General features: G+C 35.5%; 1 protein-coding gene across 1 annotated transcript; it reads right to left on the bottom strand.

Moving 5' to 3' along the window:
• Positions 1–3,496: 3,496 nt before the first annotated feature.
• Positions 3,497–21,295, bottom strand: LOC138712118 (retinol dehydrogenase 12-like). Its single transcript, XM_069843536.1, has 6 exons — positions 21,041–21,295; positions 11,730–11,933; positions 9,338–9,496; positions 7,981–8,100; positions 6,772–6,979; positions 3,497–4,488 (listed from the first exon to the last, which is right to left on the bottom strand). Exons 1-6 carry the CDS (start codon positions 21,153–21,155, stop codon positions 4,341–4,343), a joined length of 954 nt encoding a protein of 317 aa, XP_069699637.1. The 5' UTR covers positions 21,156–21,295; the 3' UTR covers positions 3,497–4,340.
• Between the last annotated feature and the right edge of the window lie 746 nt (positions 21,296–22,041).

Raw genomic sequence — 22,041 nt, 5'->3', positions numbered from 1 at the left:
TTCTTCGACGTCTTCGTGATGCAGTTCCATGAAGAAAACGCAATTTGTAGCAAGGACAGAATTAGATTCTTCATCATGACAATACCACAGCACATCGGTCGCTCTTGGTGAGCGAATTCCTCGTATAACACAAAATACCTGTCCTTCCACAGTCACCATATTCACCAGATCTTGCTCCAACAGATTCCTACCTGTTTCCAAATTTCAAATCCCTACTCAAGGGATGGCGGTATGCGTCAGCCGAAAGGTGAAAATTCATGCGACCTCGCTCTGCGGGAAGTGACCAAAGATGGGCTACAGGACTGTTTCGAGAAATGGTATGGACGCTGGAAGAAGTGTGTCACTACCCAGGGGGCGTAAGTGGTGTTGTGTAAATGGTTACATGTCATATGCAACAAAGTTATCTACACATGTTCAGTTACTTTTTGACTCTACTGGCACATCCAAAAACACACAAAGATATATGTTATACTACTAACTATTATACTCTTCATTACTAATATTTTCAGCAACCCCTGTATATTCTCTTATCATTATATACTATTAGCTGTGCTCATTACTCGGGTACTAAAACTTACTGAACTGGCTCTGTAGGTCACTGCACTTTCACTGGAAAACACTGCACACACTCTATAACTCACTGCACTTTCACTACTACTCATTATTCTGACACTGTAACTCAATGGACTGGCTCTGTAGTTCACCGCACTTTCACTACAACACATTGCACACACACTATCGCTCATTGCACTTTCCATATTACGGTGTGCTCATTCACTATAACTTCCTCACTTTTAGTATAACTCTAATAAATTTCAAATATATTATACTACCGTCTATTAGGTCTATTAGTGAAGCCCTTAAGGCCAAGTATAATAGTTTTTTTCTTCTATCGTTTTTAATTTTGTATCAAGACTTTTGTTACGTATGTTGGACAATATATTTTCTCAGTTTGGAAATGTTTTCCCAGTAGTATCATTTTTATTTTGCTCTTAGGGCTATATTTACGTTTTAAATGGCCTTTTAAATAACTACAAATTGATTCTGGTCCCGGAAATGAGAACTGAACGCGATTTTTGGTGAGCCAGTCAGCACACATGTTGTCTTCTATCCACGTATTACATAGCACTATTATAAATGTGATCTTATTGTGTTTTGCCAGAGCCATCTTCAGTTACAAGCCGGAGCATGGGTAAGTTTGGCAACGCTGAGTGGAGGCGGGTGGAGGCGAAATAAAAGCATGACGTTAGACGTTTTAGTGCTTTGATTTCGTTGTCACATGTACATTTTCGACATTAATTGATACAAAACTAAGTGCATATGATCAAGATTAAGTGTATTGATGTACTTAATTTATTACGGAATCCGAAATGGTATTTTATTTGAGTTTCAGAATACCGCATAAGTACTTGCATACAGCCACTTATAACTTAAAAAAAATAAAAGAATGCGTGTTCTTTTATTGATGTGTACCATCTTGTACTTGTTACTTGTACCAAAAATAAATAAAATAACGACGTACTTTCACAGTACCCTATTCCAATCAATTAACCATTATGTGGGTAGTAAATTGACAATGTTTAGCCGCTTTATGTTGTTTTACCTCTGACGTGAAAGGTCTAGGATATCACATACATGTAACTTATTTTAATTTCATGTGATTATCTGTCGTGCTTTTCTATAAATATTTCAGATGCCCAGGAAGCCAGTTTTAGTTTGAACTCGCCAGTCACGATAACAATATTGTTATCCTAAATTGTTACAAATTTTCTAAAACATAATTTTAAATAGGCCAAGGCCAAATCTATGAAAAAATGAAGAAACATACCTTCAACATAATACGTAACAAAACACATTATCTATTAAGTATGTGCCAATTAGCGTAAACTCAATAAACTTTAAATCCTGTAAATACGAAGTGAAAAGAAACATGTTTATAACTAATTTATTACAAAAGAAATAATATTAATAAATAAACCTTGAAAATCAACAAAGTGACTGAATGCATCTACAAATTATGGGTAGTTCTGACGTAAAGCAGGCATTCCGAATCTTCAACAAAATTGCAACATTTATGGGATCACAAAATAGCTGTTTACAAGTAACTTGAAAGTCAACAGCGTAACTTTATTGATATAGCAGGCGAGACCCAACAATTTGGCTAGAATTCTGATACACCACAAACCACAAGTACGACTATGAAAATATAATTTATACAATATTATTTTAATATTTAGAAGAATTGTCAATCACTTTGTCATTAATAATAACCGTAAAAATTGCTAAAGACTGCAGCCATGTTTTTATTTATTGTCTTGTTTTTATCGCGAACACGCACTTAGTTTATAATACATCAACAATTAACGTTTGGTACGACCGCGAACATAATTCCATAGACACACACTTATATTGTAACATTAATTTACATTGAAAATCGGCATTAGCCCAAACACGTGTTCTGGATAGTAGGCCTCTGTTTGACAGTTAATTACAATGTTGCCGATGTATGGCTCCGGCTTGTAACTGAAGAAGGCTCTGGTTTTGCCAATTGAAAAAAGATGTTATGACAAGCTTAGACTCAAAAGTAAAGGACTCAGAGCTTTTAGTACCTTCACAGGTTAACTGTCTTGGCGCCTTTTACGCCATTGTGTAGGATATGTTGAGTGCAAAAGCATGTGATCAATTGTGTACAGGAACTGAATTTGTGCTGTGTTCGAGTTAATTATGTTCTATTTTTGTCCGGATGTCTGTCAAGGTAGAAACACACACAGTGATCTTCTAAATTAATTTAGAAGATGCTCAGTTCGTTGAACATTCGTGTTTAATTCTGAAACAGTAGAAATGGATATGGCTGTGGTAATAGTGATGTTGGTGGAGTCAGGATTTCAGGAAAGAAGATTTCTTTTCTTTATAAATCATCTAGATTTTGAGTGACGTATTTATTAATTATTCATGTCTCCGTACAAAATAGTATTATTGTAGACACTTTCGTGTTAAAAATAAAAACAACATCCAATTATCAATATAATTATTGATGGTTAATGACTGTTCTTTATTAGATAGTAAATGTGACAATCTGAAAATACACTTATTGGTAACAGTACAAATTAAAAACAATATATTCTTACGAGATTTTGTGCTTAAATTACCATTGTTTGAAATACTGATGATCTTGATTGGTACAGTTTCAGAAAATACTGTATTATTTTTTTCTTTTCTATTTTTAACAAATCTTTGAAAAATAAAACATTTTAACAGTGGATGTATAGGAACTTATGCATGTCTCAGAATATAATAAATAAAAATTAACAAATATAAAAATTAAAAATCAATAAAGATGGACGTCATGAAGTTGAAATAAATGACAGGATGAATAGAGGCAGAGAAGCAATATAAAAATTAAATGATGTTTTGTGGGATTGGGATATAAGTAAGAAAACAAAGACTATAATTTGAACATGGGAGCTAAAATTAAGAACGAAAAAATAAAAATTTTTAAATAATGGTTTATTTAACAATGCTCGCAACTGCAGAGGTTATATCAGCGTCGCCAGTGTGTCGGAATTTTGTCCCGCAGGTGTTCTTTTACATTTCAGTAAATCTACTGACATGAGCCTGTCACATTTAAACACACTTAAATGCCATCGACCTGGACCGGGATCGAACCCGCAATCTCGAGCACAGAAGGCCAGCGCTATACCGACTACGCTACCTAGGCCGACTTAAGAACGAAATAAAGATTACTTTCGACAGGAATGGATTTCTAACGACGTTCTTCAAGAGTTCCTAGAAGAGGTAAGAGAAAGAACAATGTGAATAGAAAAAAAAGTGAACGTTCAAAATTCAATAATAGACTTCGTGAAAAAAACAGTGAGTTAAAATGATATGGACACGTAAAAGGATTACAGAAGATAGATTTCCAAAGAAAATACTAGACTGAGTATCACTTGGCACAATAAAACGTAACGATTTAAAATTACATTATGAGTAGAATTTTTTAAGCAGCATACTGGAGAAAGGACTGCAGTATGGAGATTGGAATTACACAGAAGATTGGAGAAGAGCAACAGAATATTAATTGAAAGCTGGAAGATGTTATAAACATTGTTAAACCTGCTAAATAAAAATAATAAAAACGAAAACAATGCAAATGAAAAATATAAAAATATATTCATTTCTGTTTTTTAGCTGACATAAATGCACTTAGTAATACTGCTTTTGAAGGCTTATAATTATTTTATGTGCTAAATGTTAACACGATATACTTCGTGCTGCTTTACACTGACGAATTTGTCCTTCTGTTGTTTGTGAAACACTCAAGATAAAAGTCTCGTTGACCTTTAAGTAGCAGTTGGAGGAAGTGCCCCATCAGCTGCTGTGAAAGGGTCCCAGCTGCCCAGTCCTACCATCTCTGCACTCACCTCCCACAGTCTCTTGGCTGTCTCGGGATCTCGGGCCTTGGCAGAAGCTCTCTTCTCTTTACAGTCACTGCACAGATGTTCAATTACTCATTATTGATATCTTGTTTCAGTAAAAATTCAGTACTGTAACAAACTGAACTTTTTATTTATATTAATATAAATTAATTTTGAGATGAAGTGTAAAGCTGAGAAGCTCCTGATGCAAATAGAAAAAAAAATCTTGCTATTTACAGTTTTAACTTCAAGAAGTTTAAGAAAGAACCATAGCAACTGTGTATTGATAATGACTTGTTTACTGCAGTGTGTATTGAAGACTTTTGAAACAGCAACAAACATTTTATTTTGAGCAGCCTGAAACAGTTTGTTTGCCGCAGTGTGGGCTCACCCTAGGGGATCTAAAGCCTTCCTCCCAAAAAAAAAAAAAAAAAAAAATGGGGGAGAAAGGAAAAGAGAAAGAAACCTCTTTAATGTATTGACGTGTGTAATCTTTGAAACATTTATTTTTAAATAGATCTGTATGTTTATGGGTTTTCACAACATACCGGTACTTTTATTTTAATCTCGAACTTTCGTTATTGTTCTAAGTTCTGTAACTTTTATTTGGAGCGTGTATGGTAGCTCCAACCATTCCAACCACCCAATCACATCTGAGTGACGCAGTCTTAAGCCAACCACACTTCGCGTAAGGATACAGCTATACAATTTTAATGTTGCTCTGTGACACTAGTTATAAAAAGCCTTCCCGACCACATTTCTGGATGCGCTACTGATCGCAGTCAATATAATTTAACAACTCTCCCTCAATGAAAACAATAACAAGAAACTTTAGGCCCTAACCCTCTTCTGACATTGTGGACCTAAGATAATGCGTTTTCACATGCTTCAGTTTTGAAAATGATTGTACACTGGAACAGTTGGTGGCAGGAGAAGTTAAGATAAACGTTAGACCGTGTTTACATTAGAGTAGATTATTCATGACGTTGATTTGTGCTTATCAGAGCATAAAGAGAGATTATTGGAATAAGTGTGTCTTCAGCGAGTACTTTCAACTCAATTATACACTTTATTTCACAAATGAGTTTTCGAAAACTGCAAGATTATTGGCAACAACGATACAAATTTTTATAAAAGTTTCAGATCCTTGAAAATATTTCATTTAACAAGCTATACCGGTACATTGAGCATCGCTTACGTGAGAAGGCAAAAGGAAGTAGCCTAAGCGCCAAGACGTAGATTTTAGGTTATGTTTGATTCATATGTAGGATTTTATGCTTGTTTTGATATTGGTATTCCGGAATTGCAAAGATGGATAGTTGCTCCTACGTGGCGAGCCTCAGCCGGAGTGTGATATATGCCATGTTTCTCTTACGGTGGAACATTTTTTATTGCATTGTAGAAAATATGACAGTATCCGTCGGCAGTAGGGAATTCAGCCGACTCTACGTGACGCTCTTGGAAATTATTTTAATTGTACAAATGCAGTTATGAGTTTTTATCGAATACAAGACTTGACAGGGTGATTTAGTTTTTTAATGACCCGTTTTTTACTTATCCTCCGGACCCTTTACATCGGAGGTTACATTTGTTTAGTATATGTTTTTAACAAACTTGACTTTCGGACTTGACATCAGAGTATTTTAGAAATGCGCCAGATAATTTATTTCGGGTGGCATTTGTTTTATTATTTTATTGTTTCTTTTTAAATACTAGGTAGGATCTGAGAACTGTTCACTTTTATGTTTTTTTATGCATCACCTTGTTGAAACTGCATTTTTGAACCTCGTTTTAACCGTGACAACGCTTTTTAGTTATTTTACGCATTCTGATTATTGTATTGTGTTTCTGTTTTGTGAAGAATTTTAGATAAGGGCGCAAATAGCCATAGTAGCTGACGCGCCCTTTTTTAAACCCCACTAACTAACTAACTGGATAGTTGCTTGTATATTTCCTTATTAAAAGGAAGTAAGTCATAAAATTGTGTGCAAAGTAGAACTTCATCTCACCATATCTCAAAATGGAAGTTTTAGACTTAATTTGAAAGATCACTAGATAAATTGTCTAGAATCACATGAAAAGTAACCATTTTCTGGTTCAATAATTTCTTTTATAATTTAAAATATTACTTAACAATTCATATTATTAAGATTTTGGGAATAAAACAAGTAGATTACTGCTGGAATACATTAAAAAACTTGAATTACTTTTTTTACGTTATTATACGAATTCGAATTATTTCACGATTCAGAACTGCGGTTTTGGGGCTTATGCGAAGAAATATAAAGAAGTGTAAAAATTTGACAAAATAGAACCATTTCACGAATCTCTACTTATAGGACATTATGGATCTTACCTGTAGTAGAGTCCTGTTTTGTCAGCCAGCTTTTCATCCACTGCACAGTATATTGAGGTTTGTGCACCTTCTTCTGGAGTTTTAAAGAACAATGCTGCAAAGCCTTTCATTATGAATTCCGCACCTCTGAAGAATGTGTCGTCCATATGACGTTGAAGTTCTGTCTTAACGGCCCCTGGATGGAGCGAGTATGTAGTCACATCGGTACCTATAGCAGTGAGATTGTTCATCAGATGCTGATGTTTAAAACGCTTATTGACTAATTTGCAATGTTGAGAAACTGACAACGCTATATTAACTATTAAGATAAGTTATTTAGCAGAGATGGAATTTGGTGAGATGAGACCGAGGATTCTCTATGTAATTACTAATAACCTTACATTAGTCTTGCAGTTTGGGAAACCTGGGAAAAACCCAACCAAGTAATCAGTCCAAACGGGAATCGAACTCACATCCGAGCGCAGCTCCGGAACGAGAAGTAGGCAAACACGCCTACCGCCTGAGCTAATAAGCAAACATTTTGTTGGGGCAGATAAAAAAGTTAAATGTTTTTCTTCTTCCACAATGTTAATAATGTCAAAAGAAGTGTTCATACAAATTTTTGCCACTCGACCGAAATTACGAGGCCATCCAGAAAGTGATTTTCCCTGGGGCCGTTTACAGAAGAAATTACAATTCCATGGAAATATTTATTGAAACAGGTACAGCAATTGTTGCACTATTTGTCAACATATCCCCCACTGGAATTGACACGTTTGTCATATAATTGGATCAATTTTTGTATTCTTGTGTCGTAGAAGTCAATCGCCTGGGATCGGAACCAGCGTTTGACAGTCGTCTGCACCTCTCTGTCGATCCCATGATATGAAAATGTCTCAATTCCGGTGAGGAATGAGTTTAAAAATGCTGAACAATTGCTTTGTCTGTTCCAATAAATTTTTCCAAAGAAATTGTGTTTTCTTTCTGTTAACGGCCTCTGGCGAACTTATTTTTTTACGGCCCTTGTAATTGCGGTCGAGTGGCCAAAATTTGTATAAGCACTTCTTTTGACATTATTAACACAGTGAAAGAAAAAAAATTAACTTTTTTATCTGCCCCAATCAGAATGTTTGCTTGTAAGCTGGTGACTTACTCTCTTAGTGTAGTGAGAAAATTAAATATTTAAATTTAAAACTAACAAACATTCAAGTTGAAATATTCGCTACTTACCTTGAAGTCTAAAAGCCAACTCGTGACTGAATAATACATTGGCCAACTTGCTTCGGCAGTAGCTCCCAGTAGCACTGTACGATTTCTCCATATTCATGTCGTCAAACTGTATTGTTCCATCTACAAAAAAATAGAGCAAAGTTTATACATACTTCATTGCACATGTAGACATAATTGACTAAGAGATTTGCATTAGGGTAAGCATCATCTTGTACAGAGTGAGAATCAAACTGAAAATCTTAGGCCTTAACTATGGCATACAGCAACTTGTAAACAAAGACCGTCCTTATGTGACAAGTTTTCATTAATGTTAAACTATGTGATGTCCTTCGGCGGAAAAAATAATACTGTGTCAAATATTTTAGAAGTATTGATCTGAAAGGAAGAGAAAAATTGTTAGTCAAGCAGCTATAGCTGTTTGTAGCGATCCCAATGAGTAAGATACCCTTCTCACTCCATTTTTCATCTACAATTTACGCCTCAAAGACAGTCTTCTCTTAGCTGTTAATTCGAAATATTTTTAGCGATGATCTGTATTCATAAAGAACTGTAAAGTTATATCAATAAACAATTCTTTGGTCGGCGGGAAAAGCCACATAAATAAAAAAAAAAATGAATTTTTCTGGAGAGACTTTTTTTTTAATTTAGGGGAGAGTTGGGTAGTATCGGACATCGGGTAATATCGGACAGTGAGTTTCTTTCATCTACAACCAGATGATAGTGCCTGAATGACATAGTTACGTTTTTGTGATGTCGCATACAGTTACCTAACCAAGTCATTCAGGTACTACCATCTGTGGTATATGAAAGAAACGCACTGTCTACCCGATGTCCGATACTACCCGACTCTCCCATACTCTTTCTCTTAATTGAATATAAATATAATAATGAAATTCATGTATGTTGGTTAAAGTAAGACTCTTTTCAATTTAAGATACGACAAATTTTATTATTTCAAAAATTAGAAAAAATACTTGATTTATGTGATTAGAGATATCAGAAAAATCGACTTTTTTTTACTTACGTGCCTTTTCCTGCCGACCAAAGAATTATTTCACTATGTTAATATTAAACTATGTTGGTATTTTACCTTAATTGACTAGTTTCCATGTCGTGTGCATCACCTTCTGAATTCTTTTGCTATATAGTTTCGAAGTTCAGAAGATGATGTACAACACATCGAAACTATTCTCCGCGGCAAATCTCCTGCATATTATGACTTTCAGAGGCTTCACAGCTTCCGCAAATCACAGGAGTGTATCGTTGCCTAATAAAGGAATGTCGCTATCAAATGGAACGTTGGCGGTCTGGCAGATCTGTGATGCATAGCAGGAAGAATAGCATATTTTTCACTTACATTCATGTAAAGATGATGACACATTGACGATTCTGGCAGGAGCTGAGCGAATGATGCGAGGCAAAAGCAAGCATGTGAAAAGAAAGTGGCCCAGATGGTTCACGCCCAACTGAGTCTCAAACCCATCCTCTGTCTTGCCTTGTGGACATGCCATCACTCCTGAAAAAAATAATATTAATGTGAAATATAACTGGGTGGGAGTATTAGCACAGTCTAGTATATACAGTCACGAAGCTTGAATTGTTGAGGTTGCTAGGAACAATAGACTGTGCTGATACTATTTCGCAGTGTCTGTAATGAGGCGATAGTAGCGATCTTAGTGGTTAGCAACTATCTAGGGATGCATATTTATTACATATTGAGCTTCGTGACTGTATATACTAGACTGTGGTATTAGTCTCTTAACACGAAGTGGAAACTTGATTGTCGGCCGATGATTTTTTTTTATTTTATTGGGTTATTTTACGACGCTGTATCAACATCTAGGTTATTTAGCATCTGAATGAAATGAAGGTGATAATGCCGGTGAAATGAGTCCAGGGTCCAGCACCGAAAGTTACCCAGCATTAGCTCGTATTGGGTTGAGGGAAAACCCCGGAAAAAACCTCAACCAGGTAACTTGCCCCGACCGGGATTCGAACCCGGGCCACCTGGTTTCGCGACCAGACGCGCTGACCGTTACTCCACAGGTGTGGACTCGGCCGATGATCTTCCTTACACAAGTTACGGAAAGAGTATATCATTAGTGGGTAAACGTGGCAACATTGCTATAGCCAGGCAATATTCAGAACATAGCGCTTCCGTTCTCGAGTACCACATGACGTCATTGTTCCACATCCACTAACCGATAACGAGATGGGTGGCAAAGAAGTAGGCCATTTTACAGTTTAAGGTTGACCTTAAATACGCTAAGGCAGTAGGAATAGAACAATGCAATGCTACTCTATCTAGAATAAGCCGTACTTTACTAGAGCAGATTTATGTACTCTTCAAAAGTCTCAAGATAATGACTTAATCCCCACTCCAGTGTGACCGGTAGGAGCATTTGGTTTCTGCGCACTTTGAAATGAATGTTGCCGGGCTATCAGCAGTTGTCTTGCTGTTTGTGCTTATTTTAGTCTCGTTGGAAACCAAGAAGAAGTTAGATGTTGTACACTTGTGTTCGTGTTTGTAATTTATAGCTTAAAATGGCACACAAATATAATGTTGAACAACTAGAGTTATTTCCTTCTTTTCATGTTTTAGGCCTAATGGCCTGTCACGGTCTCATTCCCCCATCTTTAATGGACGGTATAAAGATCGTTTTCCTTGTGGATGGTAATTTCGCATTTTGCAAGGTATCCTTTCGAAGTTATTCTGAGACTCCATTAAGGTACGGTCACACGTCACTACTTTTGCTGCGCAACTTTTGTACTGCAGCTGCAAAAGTTGCGTGTCGTGTTCACACGTAAGCCAAAAGCTGCACGCTACTTTTCGTGCTGCGCAACCCGAGTGCTGCAAATGTTGCAACTGGAGGTTGCGAGTCTGTTCACACACAAGGCGCTACTTTTGCAGCCGCAGTCATGTTGCAGGTTTCCATCTCCGTGTTGACTTTTCAATATACATTTTGTGGTTATGTTCGCATTATTACGAAACTTATGCTAAAGCTTACTTATCTATTATTGCTTTTCTGTCCTAACTAGTATTCAGAAATTGGCATTATTTTTACTATAAAGCTTTCAAAAACGCATATTTACTTAAATGATAACCAACAGCATATTCACGTAATCAATGTTGGCAACCCTCCTGTTTGAAACCAAGATACGGAAAATTAAAAAAAAAAAAAAAAAAAAAAAAAAAATGAATTATATCACTAGCAAATATGTTTAGATTGTGTTGTGTATTCAATAACTGTTACAAATAATTTATTTTCAACACATCTAACATTAAAATATATCCAAACAATAAAAGTATCATTGGCACATTTGGGTGCCAACACTGGTTGCAACCGCAGCAAAAGTTTCAACAAAACCGATATCAAAAATGCTGCGGCTGCAACCCTGAGAACCCTGTTCACACGTCGCTACTTCTAATCTGCGCGCAGAATGAAAAAGTAGCGGGCAGCAGGTTCGGCAGCCGCTACTTTTCGGGTTGCACCGTTGTTCACACGTCGCAGTACGAGAGTTGCGCAATTTTTTGTACTGCAGCGCTGCAAAAGTAGCGACGTGCGACCGTACCTTTAAGTTCTATGAATCAATCTATATAGCATAATTTCAGATATGATTATCTATCAGTTTTCATTGAACCCTTTTTAGGCCAGTTTAAGCTAAATAATTGTTTATGAGTGAGCAACAACCGCTCTCTTAACAGTGACCAAGTTAATTTTACTTTCCCTGAGATAAGGTTGTATTACCTGCATTGTTGACCAGTATGTGGATGTTATCACACTTGTTGAGGATTTCCTGGGCACACTGTCGCACGGAGGCGAGCGATCCCAGATTCAGACTCACAACCTCCACTGTGCCTGCATTCTCGATATCCTGTGATAGTTTTCGAATTTCTTTGGCAGCTGTCTCAGCTTTATCCGTATCTCTGCATGCCATTATTACTCGAGCTCCTATTGGACCAGAAGAAACCTTTTGAAGACACTAATAACTTTCTAAATAATACTACTACGACTACTGCTGATACTACTACTACTACTACTACTACTACTAATATTACTACTACTACTCTTACTACTACTATTGTTACTACTACTAATATTACTACTACTACTACTCTTACTACTACTACTACTACTACTGTTACTACTACTACTACTATTACTACTACTACTACTACTATTACTCTACTACTACGACTACTACTCTTACTACTACTACTACTACTCTACTACTACTACTATTACTCTACTACTACTACTACTACTACTACTACTCTTACTACTACTACTACTCTTACTGCTACTAATATTATTACTACTACTACTCTTACTACTACTACTACTACTCTACTACTACTATTACTACTACTACTATTACTACTACTAATATTACTACTACTACTCTTACTACTACTATTCTTACTACTACTACTACTACTGTTACTACTACTAATATTACTACTACTACTACTACTACTACTCTTACTACTACTCTACTACTACTACTACTATTCTTACTACTACTACTACTACTGTTACTACTACTAATATTACTACTACTACTACTACTCTTACTACTACTCTACTACTACTACTACTATTACTCTACTACTACTACTACTATTCTTACTACTACTACTAATATTATTACCACTACTACTACTCTTACTACTACTCTACTATTACTATTACTACTACTAATATTACTACTACTACTACTAATACTCTACTACTACTAATATTACTACTACTACTACTACTACTAATATTACCACTACTACTACTACTTCTCTTACTACTACTACTACTACTGCTACTACTACTACCACTACTAATCATTATTATAGATTTAATGCTAGGAAAATATACAAAGAAATGTATACATACAAAATTCTATCACTCCCCTAAAAGAGAGTGATTTCGTGTTCAGGAAAGGATTGAATACATAATAAAGTTCAATAGATAAATTACAATAAATAACATCTAAAGGGGAGACTGTACTTTCATATCGTACAATGTTAAATTCATCAATTTTGGGTGCACTTTTCTCAGAAGTTATAAAAGATACAAATGTAGAAAGAATAGGGGACATGTAACATAACATTTATGTATACAACCGGTTAAATAAATTTAAAATTCCACTGAGCGGTTGGCAAAAAAAAAAAAAAATCTTTTACAACATATTTGCATTAAGAATTACTACAAATTATTTTTTACTTTTGCTAAAGATAGAAATACAGGATTGTTTCCGATCTCTGATAACGAATTTGAATGACATCATGTGCGCCAGGAGTCACACGACAGCTGAACTATGCGCGAGGTGTCAGACCAGTAGTAAGTGATCTCATAATCAGAGTGCACGGAGACTCTCAGCAGAAATTCCCAAGAAAATCGAGCCTTTTTGGGAGGGGTACATAATAGCCTTTTCCAATGTCAAGTACAGTTAAGTGAAAATAAAAGAAGCCTGCAATAAACAAGAGTTCGTTATTTCCCAGAAAGTCATCTTCTGTATAGGCCTACTTAATGAGATTGGTAAAGCTCGAATGGAATTAATTTGTATCATCTCGTGGAGTGCGGCGACTTGTGACGGGGGGTGGATTTGCTTGCTTTTTCCATTCTGGAATTAATCCCATCCCAGCGTTGCCAGTCTTATTAGGTACACACAATATGCCTTTCTTGGAAATAACGAAACCACGTTTTTTTCAGGCTTCTATGATTTTCACGTAGGCCTAACTGTACTTGGCATCGGAAAGGGTTGTTATGTACCCCTCCCAAAAAGGCTCGATTTTCTTGGGCATTGCTACTGGCACTCTGATTATGAAATCACTCACTACTGGTCTGTCACCTCTCGCCGCAATTCAGCTGTTGGTGTGATTTCTGACGCACATGGCGTCATTCAAATTCGTTATCAGAGATCGGAAACAACCCTGTAATCTTAATTTTTTTAACCTACTGTACTGTGTAAAATGCCATCATATTTATACTGTATATTAATTTCAGCATTTTAGGTACAAACTTTTCGAGAAAAGTGCACCAGTGCCACAATAATAAGCAAGTGTAGAAAAATGATGTCAAAATTTCCGTATCGTGCAATGTTAAATTCCTCAATTTTGGGAGCACTTTTCTCACAAGTGATAAAAGATACAAATGTAGAAAAAATAGGACATACGTAACATACCTTTATGTATAGAATCGGCTAAATAAATTTAAAATTCCACGAGCGGTTGGGAAAAAAATTTCATTGATAACATGTTTTACATTAATAATTACTACAATATTTTTGCTGAAAATAGGGCTGAAAGCTGACAGAAGAAATAAAATCATATCATTTTACACATATTAAAGTACCGAAAAACGGTAGAAACCAAAATTTCATTTTTTTTGTCAAAATTCGGTGTACAGACTCCTTTTAAAAACTAATATTCATTAATAACAAATTGATTAGGATTACATACATCTGAGTTAAATTTATGAGAGTATCTCTGTATTAATTTGTTTTAAATTCTAGGGCCAATATCACTACAATGATTGAATACAGAGATCGTAAAACACTTGGCTTCAAACAAAGTATGTATCCATGCCTTTGTTTTTGTGTTTGTGAGTATATGGTCTGAAATATGTGTGATTTTCATGCATCATATTTAATAAAACATTGATATGAATTTGGTGTATTTTCAAGACTTTAAATGATTTAAAACAATTTTAAAATAGAATTATTTATTTCTTTATAATTGTATCATAATTAAAATTGTGAAAATATTAAATGAAAGAGTTCGTAAACATTAAAATAAAATAATATTACATTATGTAACGAGCCTATAATGGTAGTAATTAAGATGCGAGTATGTTTATGAAACGAGCGCAAGCGAGTTTCATAATTTTCACACGAGCGTCTTAAATACTATTATAGGCAAGTTTCATACGACTTTTTATGCTCGACCATATTTCTAACTTGAAATTATTCATACGTAATCATGTTGTTCTTATCTGACTGGGGAGCGGAACTGACCTTGTGCAATATCTCGTAAATTGTGAGATGTGCGCAGACGCGAAAGTATTGATTTTTTCCGAGAAACAAATGTCATTGACCTTGATCTAATCTAGAGAGTAAAATAAACATTAATCTTGATATAACCTTGAAATTGATTTAGACATTGAAAAACGAGATGACAAATTGAATTTATTTGAATATTATTTACAATTAACGCTAATTATTATAGTAACAGAACATAACCTTCTGCGACAGTATTGGATTTTCAGCCTCCGTGACGTTTCGCTAGTTGTCTTTCGATTGCATATCCGAGAATAATCGATACTTGCGCTTTCATATTGCTACAATGGTCGAGCATAAAATATTTTACAGTTATTGCAAAATCCAACAAAAATTAAAAAAATGGCAATAAACGGAGTTTGTTTACACTCGTAAACATTTACCAGTAAGAAATTCCCACTAATAAAGTTTTCATTATTGTGGCTCCTCAAGGATATATTGTTTGTCCTAATTTAAAACATAAAAATCTGGAATGTATTACAATTATTAAAAAGTCAGAGAGATACTATTTGTAGAATATTATCATATTAAAATTAACTCATACGTAGTAAATTAACTCAGATTTAATTCACAAAAAAGTAAGAAAACAATTTAAAATGAATCGTGCTTAGTTAAAAAGTCCATATTTTAACATAAGTCTAATGAACCATATATTAGGAAATTTAAGGACATCCAGCTGCACAAAATACAACGCAAATAGAAGTAATTTAACGAACATTTATTAGCAAATATTTGCATGTGACGCATTATTGGCGTTGACTTTGAATTGGCCTTATGAGGGCTGGATCCGGGAGGGAGTTCGTATACTTAGACATGCTTTGGCACATTGTGCACTCTATATATGCTATAACTGTTCAAGCCCGACAGGGGACAGTGGCATTCTTGAACCCGACGCTGATAGTTGGGTCATCCTGCCCCAGCTCTTGTTAAAGCCAGGTCCCTCCGCACACGAGTAACCCGATAAGCTCGAGGAGCTCGAAGCCCCAAACTCTTCCTACTGTATATCACCATCTGAAACCCGTATTACCCTCAAGACTTCATCTCAGTTTATTTTTATTATTGCGGATGATAGATGAAATAAGGGAGAGATGGAGAGTGTTAGTGAAATGGTGGAGGGCAATGGGAGTACCCCAGAAAATTATCTGCAGCGTCTTCTTTTTCCACTATAAATCTCATCACGATCTTGCCGGGGATCAAACCCGGCGGCACGCCTGGATGGAAGACCAGAGCGCTAGTATTTGAGCTACAAGCGCGAAAAAGTGTCAGTGACAACATGAAGCCTGAACTAAATGTATCATGTTTTTTCCAACATGTCCATTGTTACCACAGCAATCACATCATAGATGCGGACTCATTAAGTTGATAAATCAGATGATGTAGATATACAAACATATCCCTATAAACAGATATACGAGTACAGTGGAGTGATGTCGGGTGAACATGGTGTCCACGAAATGGGTTCGTTGCTTCCGATCCAGCGATCTGGAAATTGTGCTATTGAAAGACTCTTGAACCTGTTGAAAGAATATGCTGATCTGCAGATCAATTAGTTGGGGATAAACGAACTTTTTAAGCATTATCAAGCTACACTTCGCTATTTAGTTACTGTTGCTTCACAGAGAATTATCCGACATATAATAAAATTATAAATTGTATGATAACTGAATGTTGGGATTGGTAATATTTTGCATCTGTGATATTCATAAGTGACTGAAAAAACTGAGTAAGTCATTTTGGCAATTCCTATTTAGGTTTTCATAGGAATTCTTGTCTCATCACCACAAACTTGATCTGTCAGTGTATGTATGTATTTATTTACACTGCAAATGGGCAAGCACCCGGAGGCAGTGGTACAAACAATATAAACAATACATAATAAATTTACAATACACAATGCAATTATACAATACACAAACTATTAGATACGGTACACAATACAATTATGTACACAATACAATTAGAATACAATTAATAATAATACGTAAAATAACCTAATTAATAAGTGAGCCTAATTTTACATTACAACCTATATATATATATATATATATATATATATATATATATATATATATATATATATATATTTAGGCCCAACATAAGTTCCACATTGATACTGATAATAATCTTTCACTTTACTCTCATCTCACTCACTATACTGGCACTATGACACATTTCACTGACACTATATAACACATTTCACTGGCACTATAGAACACATTTCATCGACACTATAAATTATCACTGATCGGAACTATTCACTGCACTGTAAAACCATAACTTCACTGACTCACCACGCTTCACTGATACAACAGTTCAAATAAGACGAACAATTACACCCTTATTAATACTTATAAACAGAACTATATTTAAACTAAACATTTCTAGTCTAAGATCCTCTTACAAGCTATTTTTAAATAGTTTACAATTCAAACCAAGGGAGTAACTCGTCAGGCTAAATAAATACATGTCACCTTAAAAAATAAATGTCATCTTAATTCTAATTTACACTTTCTTTTTAATCTCTTTAAGGAAGGACAGCCCCAAAGACCGCTGCAGGTAGATCATTCCGATCATTTATAGTTCTATTTAAAAATGAGAATTTACCTAAATCCGTTTTCTGTTTCGTACATTTGATTTTAAAATCATGATCGTTCCTACCATAGTACGTTGGCTTCTCTAACCGAGCCGTTATGTCTATCCATGCTTTTTGACCTAGATGTGCTTTATATAATGATGTTATTCTAAAATACAATGATGTTGTCTTCTTTTATAATATAAGGCATATATCATTTTTATAAGCAAAGACCTCCATTACGCTTGAAACTAATCTAAAATCTCGGCGCATTAAAAAGTCGATATTGAGCGAAAGATTTACTGATAAGACGAGAACATATTGCTCATGGGTATGAGAACGTCTCCCAAAATTAAAAGTCATCTTTCTTCTTGTAGACAAGTCCAGACCCTAACCTGTATTTCACGAAATAGCAGAGTCATGGTACGTTGCTCTTTCATAATGAAGACATATACATTATTCGAAGCGATATTCGTTAATCCATATTTCGCAGAAACCATGCCCTTGCCTGATCTGTATTGCGAATTTTTTGCATTAATTACTTTAGAACTGTTAAAAGAGCATCACCACATTCAGACTAATACAACGCATCATTGGTGTATTGTAACTTGTGATTCTGACATCCTATTCACCTGCTCCAGAGAAATTTGAAGATGATTTTCTATCCTTTTAATAACCACTATTTCCTATTTGATAATAATAATAATAATAATAATAATAATAATAATAATAATAATAATAATAATAATAATAATAATAATAGTAATGACATAGTAATAACATTTGATAGTGCCTAATAAATGAGCCATTAGATTTAGCTCTTTGGAAATGGTCCTGTCGATTTACAAGGCTCACTAAATAGAATTTTCAACTCCATGTATTCACTTAAAGTTTCGGAATTAAGTGATAGATTTCCATATTTCTCTTTTTCCATCTTAATCTTTTCCTAAAATTCTGCCTCATAATAATTTTCGATACCGTGGAAACATTAGACTTTTTCTTCTTTTGTTGTATGTTTTTCTAAATTATTTTTCCGCGACGTGGTAGGGCCTAAAGATTTAAGCTGAATAATGGTTTAGAACATTTTTTTAAATAGTATCGATTTCCAGAGACTTTTAGTTTCTTCAGTTTCAATTGCCTTCGAAAAGTGGCGCCATTCCAATTTTTTTAATAACCAGTTCTCTTCGCTAATAACTACAAATTTCATAATTTTAATATCAAAATTATTAAATAAATTAATAGTAAGGGACTACAAATAAAGGATCATTGTAATGTATCATGCTATTGCAGAATTAGACTATATATAAAGGAATTAAAAAACAGAAAAGTTCAAGTACACGTTAATGTATGGGTGCATTAGGTTTCTTTTAATCTAGCATTATTAGGAGGTGATTCCACATCCAGTACCGGTATAGTCTCCAAATCACTGTTTTCGTAAAAGACGAGTAATATTTTCCTAGCCCAAAAGTACAATATGGCTTTGCTGCGCCAGTATTTTCCCCTGTGTTAACAGAAAACAACCGTGAACTGGACTGCCAGATTGGGTTAATTATGTGGTTGGGTTTCTTTCCGAGATTTGATTCAACTTAAGGCGAATATCAGGTTATCCAAAAACGAAAAAAACGATGTCAAATAACATCTCGCTATCACCAATTCCAACGACGCTAGATAACCAGGAAGTTGATATACATACGGAAACTCTTTGTATATACAGTTCTTTTATTATATTTTCGCCTGTGAGTGACCGGTAAAAAAAATATTGCTTATCTTATCGCGGGCGTAAGGCTCAACTCACACAGACCACAGCACAACCACAAAACGGTGGTCCTCTTGTGAGCGGTCAGGAATTACAGCTAATGCATTTTATCAAGACACTCGCGATGCTCAGTAGGGGAACAACGTTTCTGTAGAGGGGTAGAAGTAGAAGGGAAGGTCGGGCGTGTGCATACCGATTTCAAGGCAAAGCTAACCAATTCACTATAATTCGTAAGTAGACTCATCCGATCTCCTGCGCAGCTCTGTAGGAAGAGTAGGGGAGTGTCTGGACATAATGCATGGGCTGTAGTATGGAAACAGTTGATGGTATAATAACTCACACGAACCACAAACTGAAGTCATTGTCGGCTTCTGTGGTCGTAAGTGGTCGGTATCACCCACAGAATTGTCGCTGTCGGTTGTCGAGCGCAACTCACACAATGCGACACGTCGACCAGTCGCCGCCGACACCGTATCCTTGGAAACGACAGACGCTTTCTTGGCACCGTACACGAGCCTGGCTCTTACGGTAGTGGCTAGGAACATTTTTGTTTTATAATTTTAATTTGTACTCGCTATCTAGCTAGCTAGTTAAATAAAATTAAAAAAATAAATAAATAGAAAGCCTGCGGTGTGGTTGTCTGTGGTCTATATGGACTTCAAGCAACCACAAAAATGAAGTCCGCGTGTGGTCGGTTCCGCCAACAGCACAACGACACAAAAACTGCAAAATAATCGCAAAGTTGTGGTCCATGTGAGTTGAGCCTAAGAGCATTAAAATGCATCGCAAACTTCTGTTATCTCTCTTCCTCACTTCCGCAAACTGACGTTGCACAGAGCCAGGAATATAATACGAAATCTGTAGCGTACATGCAATAGCAAGTCACTATCTTACGTCATATTAGTGCTGAGTCATCGTACCTCTGCATTTTATTTATGTTCACTCTGACAATCTCGCTGGATGATCAAGGATAGAACAAAAGTTTTCTTTAACACAGTCTGCTATAGTACAGTACATTCATTATTGTTAAATGTTACTTTTATTTATAGCGAGACAGACAGACAGGCAGACAGACATACTGACAGATGCTTCAACTTTTGAAAAGTGAAAATTCTTCTTGTTCCCCAATAAATTAGACTGTTTTGCACTTTTCATTTCATTCTGCAAAGCCTTTGCATATCAATAGTCATTGTAACTCCATATTGTTGAATTCCATTTTGTAGCGAATGAAGACATAATATGAGTGATTGTACTAATTTATTGTTTTTTAGATGAAAGAGATAAAATACTTCTTGTTTTTTGGTTCTAAAATAGGTCCAATTCTTTCAAGAACATAATCTGCTTGAATTGGTGTAATTTGAAAACATTCAAAGAATTGAGACAAACTTAGGTCATGGAAAATTATCCTGTTTAATATACTCTTTTTTGGGATCTTCGTCACTTGAATTAATTAATAATAAATGTTGTATATTCTTATCAGAGAGGCAGAGACGTAGGCAGAGACGTAGATGGGAGGATAATATTAAAACGGATTTGAGGGAGGTAGGATATGATGATAGAGACTGGATTAATCTTGCACTGGTTAGGGACTGATGGCGGACTTATGTGAGGGCGGTAATGACCCTGCGGGTTCCTTAAAAACCATTTGTAAGTAAGTAAGTAATGACTAAATATCATACCTCTCTTAACGAAGTCCAGTACGGTGAATTTGCCGATACCGGTATTTGATCCGGTGACAATGGCAATTTTCCCGTCAAGACGGGCCTTGCCGGTGTACTTAGCGCTACAAACCATCGCGCTCTCGCTGCAACAATGAGACAGCTATACAATCACTGGTGTTCTGTGCGGTCACTGAAACAATTCAGTAGTGTTTTACATAAATAACGAAAAATATGGGACGCAATTCACGCTCGCTTCGGAGCGCAGGCCACTCAGAGAGCATTCACCGAGGTCGAGTAATTGAACAAAATTATAGTTGTCTTCCTTCTGACTTGCGTTAAGCGTAGTCACGCGAAAGCTTGGTTTAACTTAGTCATTGATGATGAACACTTATGTTCTTATTGCCGATAGGTGACATAGACAACATATTAATAACATTGTTGATTGAGTTACCGACAGAAAAGAGAGCGCAGTAAAACATGTAATTTCTGTTTTGTTAGATTTTAAAATTCAACAGGTGTTTCTTACGCCAGTTCTTCGTTAACCATATCGTGTCGTGAAATAACAACGCATGCCATCTAGTATCCTACAGTAGAACATTTTAATACCACCTGCGCCAGTACAACCTAAGGCAGAGTTTCTCAACCGCTGCCCGCTGAGAGTCCGCACAAAAGTTAATGGGGACCACGAACAAAATAATAATAATAATAATAATAATAATAATAATAATAATAATAATTACTTACAAATGGCTTTTAAGGAACCTGGAGGTTCATTGCCGCTCTCACGTAAGCTCGCCATCGGTTCCTATTCTGAGCAAGATTAATCCAGTCTCTACTATCAGATCCTACCGCCCTCAAATCAGTTTTTATATTATCTTCTTATCTACGTCTCGACCTCCTCAAAGGTCTTTTTCCAATAATAATAATAATAATAATAATAATAATAATAATAATAATAATAATAATAATAATTTAAAATAACTGAATAGTGCGCAGTGAATGCTTACAAAATTATAGGA

The sequence above is a fragment of the Periplaneta americana genome, chromosome 13 (genome assembly GCF_040183065.1).
Source record: "Periplaneta americana isolate PAMFEO1 chromosome 13, P.americana_PAMFEO1_priV1, whole genome shotgun sequence".
Lineage (NCBI taxonomy): Eukaryota > Metazoa > Arthropoda > Insecta > Blattodea > Blattidae > Periplaneta > Periplaneta americana.
The sequence above is the reverse complement of the archived record's forward strand: the minus strand, read 5'-3'. Positions and strand labels throughout refer to the sequence as shown.

Coding starts and splice junctions, on each gene's coding strand:
- LOC138712118 (XM_069843536.1), bottom strand. CDS start 21,155: ATGGTTTGTAGCGCTAAGTACACCGGCAAGGCCCGTCTTGACGGGAAA. Junction 11,934..21,040: donor ACTGGACTTCGTTAAGAGAG/GTATGATATTTA, acceptor CTGGTCCAATAG/GAGCTCGAGTAATAATGGCA. Junction 4,489..6,771: donor AAAACAGGACTCTACTACAG/GTAAGATCCATA, acceptor ACATCTGTGCAG/TGACTGTAAAGAGAAGAGAG.